The 13,480-nt window shown below is 41.0% G+C and overlaps 1 protein-coding gene across 2 annotated transcripts; it reads right to left on the bottom strand.

The window, feature by feature from the left end:
- Positions 1-16: 16 nt before the first annotated feature.
- On the bottom strand, positions 17-12,439 carry LOC129186236 (ras association domain-containing protein 1-like). 2 transcript variants are annotated; one of them, XM_054784271.1, is made up of 7 exons: positions 12,215-12,439; positions 11,060-11,424; positions 7,534-7,658; positions 1,981-2,085; positions 1,633-1,912; positions 1,449-1,564; positions 17-900 (listed from the first exon to the last, which is right to left on the bottom strand). In XM_054784271.1, the coding sequence occupies exons 1-7, from the start codon at positions 12,244-12,246 to the stop codon at positions 754-756; spliced, it is 1,170 nt and encodes a 389-aa protein (XP_054640246.1). In that variant the 5' UTR covers positions 12,247-12,439; the 3' UTR covers positions 17-753. The 2 variants fall into 2 exon arrangements, with proteins under 2 accessions (XP_054640246.1, XP_054640247.1); XM_054784272.1 differs by lacking the exons at positions 7,534-7,658; positions 11,060-11,424; positions 12,215-12,439 and adding an exon at positions 5,710-6,818.
- Between the last annotated feature and the right edge of the window lie 1,041 nt (positions 12,440-13,480).

Below are 13,480 nucleotides of genomic sequence, written 5' to 3'. Positions count from 1 at the left end.
GAAAAACACACAAACCTCCTGATTGATACTCTTTATTGAAAGCAGTGCACATTTGAAAGACGTGTTAAATGGCACCAATTTAGACAAGTCCTGCTAGCCATAACAATTATATGTATTATCATGATTTATATTAGTTATTATATTACAAAAATAAATGACTATTTACCAGCAGAACTGATTATTGGCCCTGTGAATATACACAGAAAGTGACATGGTAAGAGTCAACACTGAAAAGGAAAGCGTGATAGAAATACACAGTACGGACAAAACAAAAAAATCATTCACAATCACAGTCAACCTATGTGATTTTTGACACTGTGCTGCTCTCTGACATTCAGAAGTGCGTAACAAGTGCATAAATTGACAGTGAAAAACCCAAAACTAACAAGAGTTGCATGGAGGACGTGACAGATACTTCCAGTGGGCACACATTTCAGTGACCCACAGCAAGCAACAAACAGGATCACCTGGTGGTACCATACGGAGGACAGCAACATCCACCGTGTGTTCCGCCACCGTCCTCCTTCCTCTCAACTCATTCTCTCAGGCACATCAGACGCTCCAGGTGGAAGGCACTGCTCATGTCTCGCATCACTTCACACGCACATCCCCGCAAGCTCTCGCTCGCGTTCATCGTCTCTCTCGCGCCCTTTCACACTCGTTCACCCAAGAGGTGCTTTGATTTTCTGAGAACTTCACATGCATCCGTGACTGCCGATTCTAAAAAGGTGACAGTCCAGCCTTAGACGCTCATCATCCCGGGGTGGAGCCTCGCAGGGCCTCCTGCATCTTGGCTCGAGCCACGGCATATTTCTGCATGATCTGCTTGACGTGCTCCTCTTCCTCGCGCTGGAGGATACGCAGGAAGTTGTTGAGTTCCGGCATGGAGAAGGCGTACCACTGCGAGGAGGAAAGGACAAAAATTGGATCAGATTTTGTTTTCATGGGTTTGTACTCGGGGTGTGAGGAGACACGAGATGGGAGAGAAGTGTCTCAAAGGATGTTGCGGCGTTATAGTGCTGACATTAAGATAACGTTGACTCATGAATCAGGGAAAAAGCGAGGGGGTTGTCTTGTATTCAGATCACTGTACTTTAGATGATGGATCATCGTCCCCCACAAATAATAATACTTAATTAGAATATAAAAGATTACACCTTATTTAACACTGAAGTTTAAAATCAGACAAACGTCAAAGACGTTGAAAAAGGTTTACATGCTAAAGTGGCCATTTTGTGTTAACTATGGTTTTATAAATCATAAATGCAATTACAGCCACCTGATGTTTATTTGCTCTATTTGAGCAGGCATCTATTTGGGGTGAGAGGTGTGCATTTCTTCAGGGGATTAATTGAGGCCCCCCGCCATACGTTAGAGTGCAGGCCACTATTTGAGAAGCTACAGTCGTCAAAAGTTGAGTGTGTTGTCTTGTGTGATGCTACACTCACGTTGACCTCTCCGGTTTCGTTCTCCTTGAGCACAAAGCTGAGAAGTTTCTCGCTGGGTCCAGCACTCAGTCGCAGAGGGAGGGGTCGCTCGTTATCAGACATCTTACGAATGTAAACTGAAGCAGGGCAAAGACACTCAGTTTGGACAATTCACATAGAGAGGCCATGTGACGGGACGCGTTACCTTGTTCGTGACGCTCACGGCGCTCGAACAGAGCAAACTTTGCAGGATTGTCCATGACGGTGAATTTTTTCAACAGGGCCTCGATGACTTCGCGAGCCGACGTATGAGAGCTGATGTGCAGGTGCTTGGACGTGTCCTTGGGCAGGTAGAAGGAGGTGCGCCGCTTCACTCCGCTACGCTTCCTTCTGCTAGATGCCTTCTTTGGGGACGGGGCGACGGACACGGGCCGCACCAGCTTGAACTGCACTTTAATGAAGCCAATGTAGGAGCCATCTTTGTTCTCCAGACAGGAAAAACAAACGTTACAAGTGTGGCAAATGCAAATGTGGCTCTTTTGCCAACACTTACCATGTGCATGAACAAGTTGCTGTTGATCTGAGAGTTGTACTCCTTCACCTGCTTTTGAACGTCTGCACTGCTCAATTCCTGCTTGCCGCATTCAGTCGCTTCATCCTGGAGGAAAAAGAGTTGCATGGTAGGACCACTAGATGTCAGTGCTCAACACACAAAAAGAACGCAACTGGTAATAGTGGCCCTAGCTCTATGCCGTTTTTCAAAAACTAATTAATTAAGCGCTGTTTCATGGTTGAATACCGCCTGTCATTAGTCAAAACATATGCATCTATAGGCAAACCGTACGTATTCTTCGCCCCAAATTATGCATTTTCAATCATAAAAATGGCAAAATGAACAAAAATACAAATATAAAGAATTTGGAAGCTGTTATATGTAGTGTAACACGCCTTTAAGAGGCGGGGCCAGGGAAGTGACGTCAGCTAGCTACTGTAGAGTTGGTCAGTGTTAGCAGTGTGGAGAGTACCAGTGACTGGCGTGAGTTTTGGCCGACAGCAGCTCCTGTGTGAACGTTCTCTGCATCATTGCGGTAGTATTCTACTACAGTGGCCACTAGGTGTCAGGAACGTTACATTGATGAGACAATAGTCACAAAGTATCCTGTCAATGCTAACTGAAACTATGTAATGTCTTATTTATGTCTGTAACAACTTATTTTCTCTTATGTCAACTATATTGGGTAATAAAAGTGTAATGGCGACTACAGGAGTGTCATTTCATATCTAGAGGGCCTAGTAATGCTACAAACCATATTTTGAAGGTTTTAAACAGGTATTCTATGCTCTAACTATGAAAATACTCCATTCCATATTCACTTATCGCATTCAGGTCTGGAATCTGTGATAATTAACTGTGATAAACGAGGGACTAGTGTATTAATAACTTAATTTTGTTGTGTTAAAACAAAAATTGACTACTTCATTCTTCGGCAAACTATGCCTTCATTCTTGTAACCTTTACCTTGTAACTACGAACTTTTTGGTAAGGTTACAACTCAAAACATCACCACTTCATTCTTGTAAAAATGTGTTGGTCTTGTGAAATGTTGCTATTTTCAGACAATTACTGCTTTCTTCTCATAAAATTACAACTTTATTTTCTTAAAATTAAAGTTAATTTTTTTTTTTTTAAAATCAGGGATGGCGACACTGCCGTAAAACTGAGATATGGGACCATATCAAGATCGGTTTTCCTGCTGATGTTGATATCGGCGAGCGAATGATACCTCATCATTGTGAAATGCCTCACAGTAAAAGAAGCATAATGTGTTCATTACACGACATTAGTCTGAGGGAAGAGTTACTGCCAATATCGGTATTGGTAATGAAGTGCTGGACAATATCGGTACAATACCGTACAATCGGTAAGAAAGCCATCATCGAGCATCTTATTGTAAAATGACAATTTTAGCATTGTAAAATAAACCCTTTTTTCCTCTCACATTTGCAAATTTTTTATCATAAAATTATGCCTTTTTATTCTCAAAAACGTTTCCCTTGTTACTACAAACCGTTTTTTCAAATAAAATGTGAAATGTATTTTTTTCTCATCTCTGAAAATGACCGCTTCGTTGTAGTAAAAATCTGACCTTACAACTTTTCCCTTAACATTACAACTTTTGTTTTTGAATATTTCAACTTTATTCTCGTCAAATGACCAAGTCATTACTGTAAAATAACATTTTCCCCTCAAACTCCCCCCATGATTTATACAAGCAAAACCTCTTTGTTTTTGTAAAATTGACTTTTCTTTGGTTTCCTTCTCCTGATATGACTTTTTTTCCCCCTTTGCCGTGTGGCCCCAATACTCCTTGACAATACTATGAGATATACCAATATTCACATCTACTCTAAGGCAAGGGTGTCCAAACTTTTCCCCGTGAGGACTGTACAGTATTTGCTAAAATCAAAGGATACCGGGGCCATTTGAATATTTTACATTGTGTAAACCCAGCCATGTAGATATGCCAACAAGTATATATATATATATATATATATATATATATATATATTCGAGTGTGTGTCTTATTACTTTTTCTCCACTGCTCATTTTGCTGCCGTTTTTCCAATTTTAGTAATATTTCAACTGTCTTTTGTCATTTTGTCAACACTGCAACTTTATTCCCGTAATATTTTGACTTTACTCTTGTTTTTCAAAAAAATTGCAACTTTCTTTTTTTTGTGACTAATATTGCGGAAATTATTGTGAAAATAACGTTATAATTTTTTAGACTGATTTTAATACGTTAATCTAATATTTCTACTTTGTACTTGTAAAATTACTGCGCTTTTTTCCATTTTTTTGTTTTAAGTGTTGAGGTGTGGAAGTGTTTTAAAATGTGTTGAGGGTTTATAAAAAAAAAAAGAAAAAAAAGTCACGGGCCACAAATGGCCCCCAGGGCCGCACTTTGGACACCACTGTCCGAAGGGATCACAGAAATGGCGTGTTTCATGCAGAGTATAAATTAGAACCTGATGTGGACAAAATAGTGGTCGCAATTTCATTCAAACAGAAAACAATGTTGCTCATTAAAGTGAAAAAATGGCCGACATGAAGGGATAAATGGGTTTTGTTCGCTCTGGCGGTGAGAACCGGTTGCATCAGACTGCAAACTTCCTGCCAACGCAGCCAAAGTGATGAAGTCAGCTTGGGCCAATCCTGTCCCACGGCAGCCGCTGCGGGAGGGGTGAAGGGGGCATGAAGAAAGGGAGTAGTGAAGGGAGGGGTGCATGTGGAACCTGCAGCTGTTTGCAATGACAGCGAGCCACGGCTCCACACACCGCATTCCTTCACTGTGTATTCATGTAAAAATAGCCCCCACCACGGATACAATGCTCTCCCTTGTGTCGCACACGCATCCTGTGAGGTCATCTGACTCCTCAGCCGGTCACGTTCCACTCATGTTCACATTTGGCCTTCAGCATCTGCAGTATCATTAGCATGAAATGGCCGTTTTCCTGTGTGCATCCACCCAATGGCATTTCCTGCTTGCACTTACACTGAGGAAACACAGTGGTGGAGCTGGGGAACACCCCCCTCCAAAAAAACAGCCATCACTCTCCCTATGCTGCAGCATTAAGTTAACTGGAAAATGCATCCTAGACATAAAAAGTTGAGCCATACACTGGAAAATAAGTGGAAAACACAAGCCTTGAGCATAGCTGTGGTTCTAATATTTGGACATCAAGCAACATAAACTCAGTGGTAGGACTCATTTTGCCAGACTGACTGAATGATGTTAATGCAATGCTGTAAACCAATCAATACATCAATAAATACTGACTATCCAAAATGCTGATGGCCTATAAACGCATGCACCAAGGAAAGGTCACAAAGGGGAAAAATGCAAAAGCTGTTGTCAGTAACCAGAAGATAGGAAACCAAGAGATAGGCGTGTGTGGGGGTTACTATGACATAAAACTTCACGCATTCCATGACTCATGGATCGAATGAGTGTAAGAAAAGTCCAGTAAATGAATGGTGGGTGTAGCCACGGAAATGTTCTTGCATCATCACATTTTCTAGCGTAATGCGTGTTACATTGGTGCTATAGAGTTTTGTTTTAATATCTTATTAACAGTGTCCAAGTATGTCATCCTGCAGTTGTGTTTACTTTCCAATGGCTACGTTCGCTGACAAATGCAGGAAGTTTTACAACTCCAAAAAAGAGGAAGCGCACTTAGACGCAATGGAACTTCCACATTTTCTGTTGTTTTTTCTCACCTTCTTTGCCTGTGCTTTACATTTCTGGCGTTTGGTGAAGAAGGATGTCTTGGCGGTGAAGTACTGATCGAACTCCGAGTCGGAGTCATCCGCGCTGCAGTAGCCGCTGCTGGTGGAGCTGCCCCACGTCTTCTCGAAGGAAGGCGCTTTATCCGAGCTGCTTGACGAGCTTGTCATGGTTACTATAATGTTAAGACGACACGCGCGTGGTAAAAAAATACAAATTTAAGAGCCTGGTTGTTTTGTTAGCCAATGTAGCACTCACACGACCAGCTATTTATCCAACGATTAGTTAGCAAGTTCGAAGGTTTGGCGTCTAACCGGCCAAGTTTCCGCTCTACAGAGTGCTTGTTCGTGTGTGAAACAGGATGTGGTTGTGCTGGAACTTCCTTAGCCCCACCCTAGCAGAGCCACTTCCTCAGCTCCGCCTTGGTGGCCCCGCCCGTTTCTAGACGTTGGACTTTAGAAAATAAACAAATCCAGCGCAGCGCTTCCTGATTGGAGGCCGATAGAGGAAGTGACGTTCAGTCGGCATGTTGCAAGCTCCACCTAGTCATGTGGCCAGTGTCACGTGACGGTCCCTTTTTTTTAACCAAGTAGTTCAGAGTAGTGATGGAAATTCGATTCCTTTTACTAACTCGAGTTCACTCGAGTCACCCGTCACAGAGCGTATGCACAGACACCTGCGTGAACCGGGTACTCAATTCACGCAAATCACCTCTCAATGAGCGCATGCGCATACAGTTCCGTCGCCTCGGATTGAACGACTCGCTCAATACTCGCACATCTCTTGTCCACAGTACACAACTGTCATTTTCAAATACGACTCACTTGAACTGATTTGAATCGCTTATTTTCAGCCATCACATGACGTTAATATGCTATTATGTTCTCAGCTGCATTCATTTATAGTTTCCCGCCAGGAACACTGCATTATATTAACTTTAGTTGTCATCATGGGCCAACAATACTATAACAAATAAATAACTTACTCACTTCATGCTATTTATAACTGACATTTTCTCAAAAATCACGATAGAGGAAGAGCAAAAACACATTCATCCACTTAACTATGGCAATACCTGAGAGACTCTACATGTACATATTGGAATACTAGTCAGTCAGATTTATTACATGTAATTCAGTTTTTCATTGTTTTTTTTTTAGTTATTTTAATTTGATATGGTGAGCATTTAGAAAGAGACCGACAAATAAAATCTATTATTATTCTTATCTATTTTAAGGATTGCCCGCACATTAATGATGACACAAAATTTTAAATTTGATACCATCTGTTCACATTTAATATGTCAAGTTTGTAATATATTGTACTAATGTAGGATGTCAATAGCTAAAAGGATGATATACATCCATATACAGTATGTATTAAAGATCCATGTTTCAGTGTTTTTGTTATTATTTATTTGCCTTTCCTTTCTGATTGTCTTCACTTGTTTTACTTACCCTTTGTTGCTTTCACATTTGTGTTTCCCCATGGCGAGTTGTAATTCAGCACAAATGTTCTTCATTTCAGTGGAATGCGGGCCAAAACTGTTGATGAGAGCTGTTTTCTATTGGAAGAGGTGCCTCACTCTTCAAGGTTGTTGGGTGTAGTACAACAACCGACAGGATAAATAAACTATGGTAGCATGATGATGATAGCATGTTTATGTAGCCATACACATGTAACACGGGTTAAACTGGTGATTCTGCTTTTGAGTTATTATGAGGGGATGTCATATTTGTTTGTCTGTAATTGAGCACGGAATTGCTGTGAAAAGTGCTTCATACATGAAGCGTATATTTTGTTCCTTAGTTTCTTACCACATTTGTGTCGGTTTCTATGGTATGCTCCACTACACACGTGTGGTCGGTAGATGAACCTCGCTCCCAGCTGCAGTCTAAGCGGATGAGGGGACGACAACGGTAGTGACATGTGAACCTGCAATCTGGAAGAGAGGAATATTCGTTGAGAAGTGGAAATGTTCCTGTACATTTGCACACCTCTGCAAGCTACAAGCACTACAAAACATATAGTTAAACAATGTTGCTTATTGACACATAATGTTTTGTGTCAACAAAAATAAAGGCACCGGTTAGTGAAGTTATGATAACAGGTGAAGGTTTGAACATTATGGCATTGCAGACATGCTGAACACAGTAATCCCTTGTTTATCGCGGTTAAGCGAATTTCCGCAAAGTACGATTCCTTATTTATAAAGCCAATATTTTCATAGTCAGAGCGTAGAAAATCTGTTTACGACATTCTAAATACGTTTTTTTAACATATTAGAGCCCTGTAGACATGAAATAACACCCCTATGGTCACCTTTACAATTGTAATACCCAATGTGGTGCACATAAATAAGAGTAAATAAGCCATTTAAGACATAAATAAGACTCATGCTTCATGTTTTCCCGAGGGGACCTGTAAGAGAGGTGGACAGGATGTGATGTCAGGATTCAGAGTTCAGTTTCAGCTTTGCGTGGGCCGCTACACTAGCCCATGTATTTATTAGAGATTTTTATGAGGGATTATTGTGCCTGTTGGGAGATAATTCAAACCTGCAATAAAAGCCTGGTGTTCCGGTGATCGTGTCTCACCAAACCTTACAGTAACATTACTGACACCTAGTGACCAGTGTAGAATACTACGTTTCATCAACGTCTTTGGAATGCTTTACATTTGCATTATAGTTCATTTCGGTATTTTTTTGCTTGCAAATGCTCAATTTAGGCAAAAACTATGTAACATTTGCTTAAATATGCATTTTTTTGTATTAATAATAGGCCAAATTGAACCATGAAACAGCATGAATTATTAATGAATAGGGGCGTCACAATATCTCGTGTCACAAGATCTCGCAAAATTAAAACATGACAAGCGTTCTCGAGAGCACTCGGCCTGGGACGATAATAAATAATTTAATAAAAAACACAAGACATGAAAATGAACTTGTCTTCAATATATTGCCATGTGCACGTGTCTGTTTCCTCGTCTCTCGTCTCCAAACAGGCAGGAAGAGGATTATATCTTCCATAGAACAACGGCATGAACGGAGCACTTTTGTCAGTCATACAGTCTCTTTGCTTAAGTGGGTGGAGACGGGGCCGCTAGCATACACACAGAGTGCATAACAGTGTAACACAGTAGAAATTATTTTAGTAGATTGCAATATTTCGTCATATTTTTAATATTTTTCCATTGTACTTTTCTTAAAAGTAAAAAATCTCGTGTATCGTCTCGTGAGTGTCTCGTGACACCCCTGTTAATTAATATATTTTTGAAAAACCGTGATAAGAGTGAAGGTGCGAAATTCGAACCGAAACGTGGCAAGGGACGACTATGCTTCCTAAAAACCAACCTAGAAAAATGAAAAATTCCACAAAACAGTCTTAGTTTCTGGTGAGTCCAACGTAATCATTCATTTCATCATCAGTATTTGACTAAATTAATTAAACTTTTTTTTTTTACTTTAGTAATAAACATATAGCAGTTTTATTACAATTTTAATAATAATATATTTTGTTTTTTAATATAATTTTTAGAGAAGCAGAATAACTTTTTTCAAACTGATACCTTTCTGTTTCTCAAGACCAATAACCATTAACTCTTTTAAAATTTTAAAAAGATTTACATATAACTGTAGTTTGTGCACACCTGCAGGTAAGAAGGACTTGAACAAATTAGGATTTGACCAACTGTACCTGCTGATTTGTCCTAATCAAATATGATGACATTACTACTGGCACATCACTACTATCAGGACAACCAGAGTATAGAGCGGAGGGAGCCACCTGGCGTGGCCCAGAAAGGTGCACTGTATTCGGGCACATGCTCCGAGCAGCCAGGGTGATGCCACGGAGGTCTCTGGCAAACCTTTTGCACTTTTCAAACACTGGGGCGCCGCCATTTCAGGTTTTTCAGGCTGATTAGGTTTTTTGTGTGCTTGATGTGTTTTTTTCCCCCCTCATCGCGGGCCATTTGGTACAACTAACATGCAAAACGCCTTCCTCGGAAAGTGAGCGTTTGTTTACAAGTGAGCTCAGGGGAAGTTACGACAGGCCGTAACGTCACAGGCAGGAGAAAAATGGAGCACTTGATTTGCTCACCCACACAGTGCAGGTAATGTCCCCCATTGGAGCGTTATTTAAATTATTGGTTATCTGAGCTATTTTTGTTACTGGATTTATCGATATGACGTCATAACTCCCTGATATCGGCCCGAAAATGATCATCCGGATAATTAGAGCACCCCTAATAATTTTAAATATTCTAGTGGTTAAATGGTCTAGTGGTTAGCATGTTGGCCACACAGTCTGGAGATCGGGAAGACCTGGGTTCGAGTCTCCGTCGGGCATTTCTGTGTGGAGTTTGCATGTTCTCTCCGGGTACTCCGGTTTCCTCCCATGTTCCAAAAACATGCAGGTTAGGTTAATTGGAGACTGTAAATTTTCCATAGGTGTGAATGGTTGTTTGTCTATACAGTATGTGCCCTGCCATTGGCTGGCGACCAGTCCAGGGTCCAGGGTGTGCCCCGCCTCTCACCCACAGTCCAGCATGCCCCCGCCACCCTAATGAGGAGAAGCGGTATAGAAAATGGATGGATGTAAATATTGTCTTTCCTAGAATAACAAAATCTTTCTAAACGGAACCAACTTTTTCACACGATAACCATAAAAACATACTATTTTGTATCAATCCCTTTGGTCTTGATAACAACTTGAAAAAAATATTTTTCTGTTCAGGAATGTGTGCAAATAACTAGTTTGACATCTTAATCAAGAATTAATAATGCTCTTTTGGTCAAGTCTCCGGATAACAATAATAATGATATTTTGGCATTAATAATATTATTTCTACATATTGCCGTATGACCCATTACAAAAAGGACTTTGGTAATAGGGCAGCATAAACCACACATTGGGTGTTGCAGTGTACCTATCGTGATTAGCTAGAATAAATCACATGGCTCTACTGCTTTATCATCAGGCATGTTCTGTCTATTTTGACAGAGGGTTACCAAATATGGTTCTTATCTACCAAGCTCTTCCATACTGAGTTTCAAGAAATGTCTTTATGAGTTATTGGGAAATATGTACACTTTTGACTGTTGCTTTAACACACATAAAGGGAAGTTTGCTGTTATTAGGTTATTGTTCAGTATTTGTGTTACGCATTTGTGCAACACAAACCGCAGGCTCGTTTTGTGTGGCTTTCAGTTGAAGAACAGGAAGTTCAAGGCCTTGTTTGAGATTTCAGCGAGAGACATATGCAGAAATAGGTAGTTAATGTATAAGAGTTTAACATCTTAACAAAACTGGGTCAAGATAATGTTGGTGGACTCACTGGCACAGCGGAGGCTCTGCTTATAGAGGCCCCAGATGAAGTCTCCACACAGGTCACACCAGGTGGGCTGAGCGTGGCTGCAGGGTTGAAAGTCGTGACCTTCTCCAGTCTCCTCCACGAGGTGGTGATCCAGCTCGGAGCTGCTCAGGATCCGGATGATGCCCACCCGGCTCAGCAGATCCGGGACCTTGCCCGGGCTGATCCTCAGGGCGTTGGCTCTCTCCAGACGTGGAGGTGAGCATGGAGAGCATGGCGAGCGTGCTCCCGTCAGCCGGATGTGATCCCCGCTTGCTGTCAGGTCACGGAGCTCGATGAACTCCCCCATGTACGTCGTGTCGCTCTGAACCTCTATGCCTACATGGTCACTTTTCGAAGCAGAAAAACAGATCGCATTAAATCACCAAACACTTCATTAAGTACACCTGCATAATATAATCAGATCTCACTGTCAGAAAGGTATTATTTACACAATATGTTTAATATTGGGGATGCAACTGAATAAGGAAGTCAAAATATTAGTTACCTCACTGACAGTGTCAGATTGTGTGGGTGAATATCGCCTTCATTTTAGTTTGAATTGCATTCAATGGCTGCTGTCATGACAACCTTACAACCGTTTATCGTCAAAATCGGTATTTTATTGGACTGTGACTAAAACCCAACACTGTATTTATGTGTTTTAGTTATTGGACATCATGTTTGGTGTTATTTATGTTATGGATGTTACTGTAAAACCTGCATTAGCTTGCGAAAATGGAGCATCAAACCTTGACGGTATTAGCCTTTAGTGCTGATGCATTCAGGTGTAAACAGAATGTTTAAATACCACCTACAGTTACAACCTTCTACTTGATTGTACACCTTCTCTTATAGACTCGGTGTAAGCGCTGTAAAGAAAAACTACACTTGCAAACAAATAGCAAAGACTGACTTATGTACGAGTTCGAAGTGCATGTTTTCAATTTGAAATAAATATTTCCTACGGAACCCAAAGTGTACAATAGCCTAGCATACAAACTTGGGTGTCTACGAAGAAATAGTCACATTTTAACAAGACATGATAATATCTAAACATTGAAAGACTAAAGCCAATAAAAGACACTATTTTACAAAAGTTATTAAAATAGCAATCGTTCGGCTTGTTATTTAACTCACCCAGAGGCGATAGCGGTTTGTCTCAAGAACATCTTCCATGAAGGAGACGAAAACTTTCCCAGTAGTTTTCTTTATCTCTTGAGGTAATAAGGTCACAAGGTAATAATGTAGTAAGGTAGTATTTGCCACTTCTCTCACGGAGGAGAGGCTCCCAAACGGTGTTGCTTTACAAACATCAGCGGGTCTGTGTGAAGAAGACTTCAAGGCTGCAGTTAGGACGAGGAAGAGGAGGAGGAGGAACCATGTGAGATGAGCTGCAGCAACATCCGGGATGTTTTCTTTCAACTCAGACTCTCAACTTTAATTCATAAAGCTGCAAAACTTGTCATGCACTTATGTGCATTTGGACAATGGGTAAAAAAAACATTCCCGCTTCTCGCCGAGGGTCCAAAAAATCGTAATTGATGCGCCCATAAAAATGTCAACTTTTGACACCAGCCCCCCCCCCAGCTTGATGTTTACGTTCTCTTCCGGTTTCAGATCAAACATTTGAAATAAGACTGTTGTAATTATTAGATTCGCCCATCTCAAATATGCCTCACATGATAACATGTATTTTAAAATGTGTTTAATCCGTGCGTGTAAAGGTGCTCAACACTAATGAATAATAATGTAACCTGATCGACAGGATGATACATCCAAAGTGTGTGAAGGAGAGATATCGCAGGTCTTTCCTTCCTGCAGCTGTCAGACTCCATAATATAAACTGCTCCAATAATCCTGTGCAATAACCGTGCAATAAACCTGTGGCTGGTCGACAGTACCTACAGTAGGTGTAAATAGTGTATATACAGTAACTTCTTGATTTGTCTTACCTTGATTTTGCACTTTCTACTTGTATGCTCGTGTGCTTTTGTACTCTGCTTGTGCTGGCGTGTAAACAAAGATGCAAGAAAAGTCAAAGAGCAATGGGTTTGGTAAGGGAGGGATCAAACACGCTGGCATAGATTGGCGTAGCCTGTGTTACATACTAGTTTCGATTCTCGCGGCAATACGAGACAAAGTGCGCCCCTTGTCGGCTCGATACGGTGTTGGCAACCCCTGTGTGACACGGCACGCATGTGGGGTTTGCCACCGCACGCCCATCGGCTTTTGTGATCGACTTTGAAAGGCATTTATCGGCATATGCCGATCACGTGATTTTTTACATTTTTTTTTACAGAAATCGGCTGATACTGATGGTGGATGGTTGATTGGCGCATCCCTACTCACTGCAACTAGTGGTGCGTTCAAGGACTGCCATACGAAGTGTGAAATCTCAATGCT

Source organism: Dunckerocampus dactyliophorus, chromosome 8 (genome assembly GCF_027744805.1).
Source record: "Dunckerocampus dactyliophorus isolate RoL2022-P2 chromosome 8, RoL_Ddac_1.1, whole genome shotgun sequence".
Taxonomy (NCBI): Eukaryota; Metazoa; Chordata; class Actinopteri; order Syngnathiformes; family Syngnathidae; genus Dunckerocampus; species Dunckerocampus dactyliophorus.
Note: the sequence above shows the minus strand (reverse complement) of the source record. Positions and strands in the feature narration are given on the sequence as shown.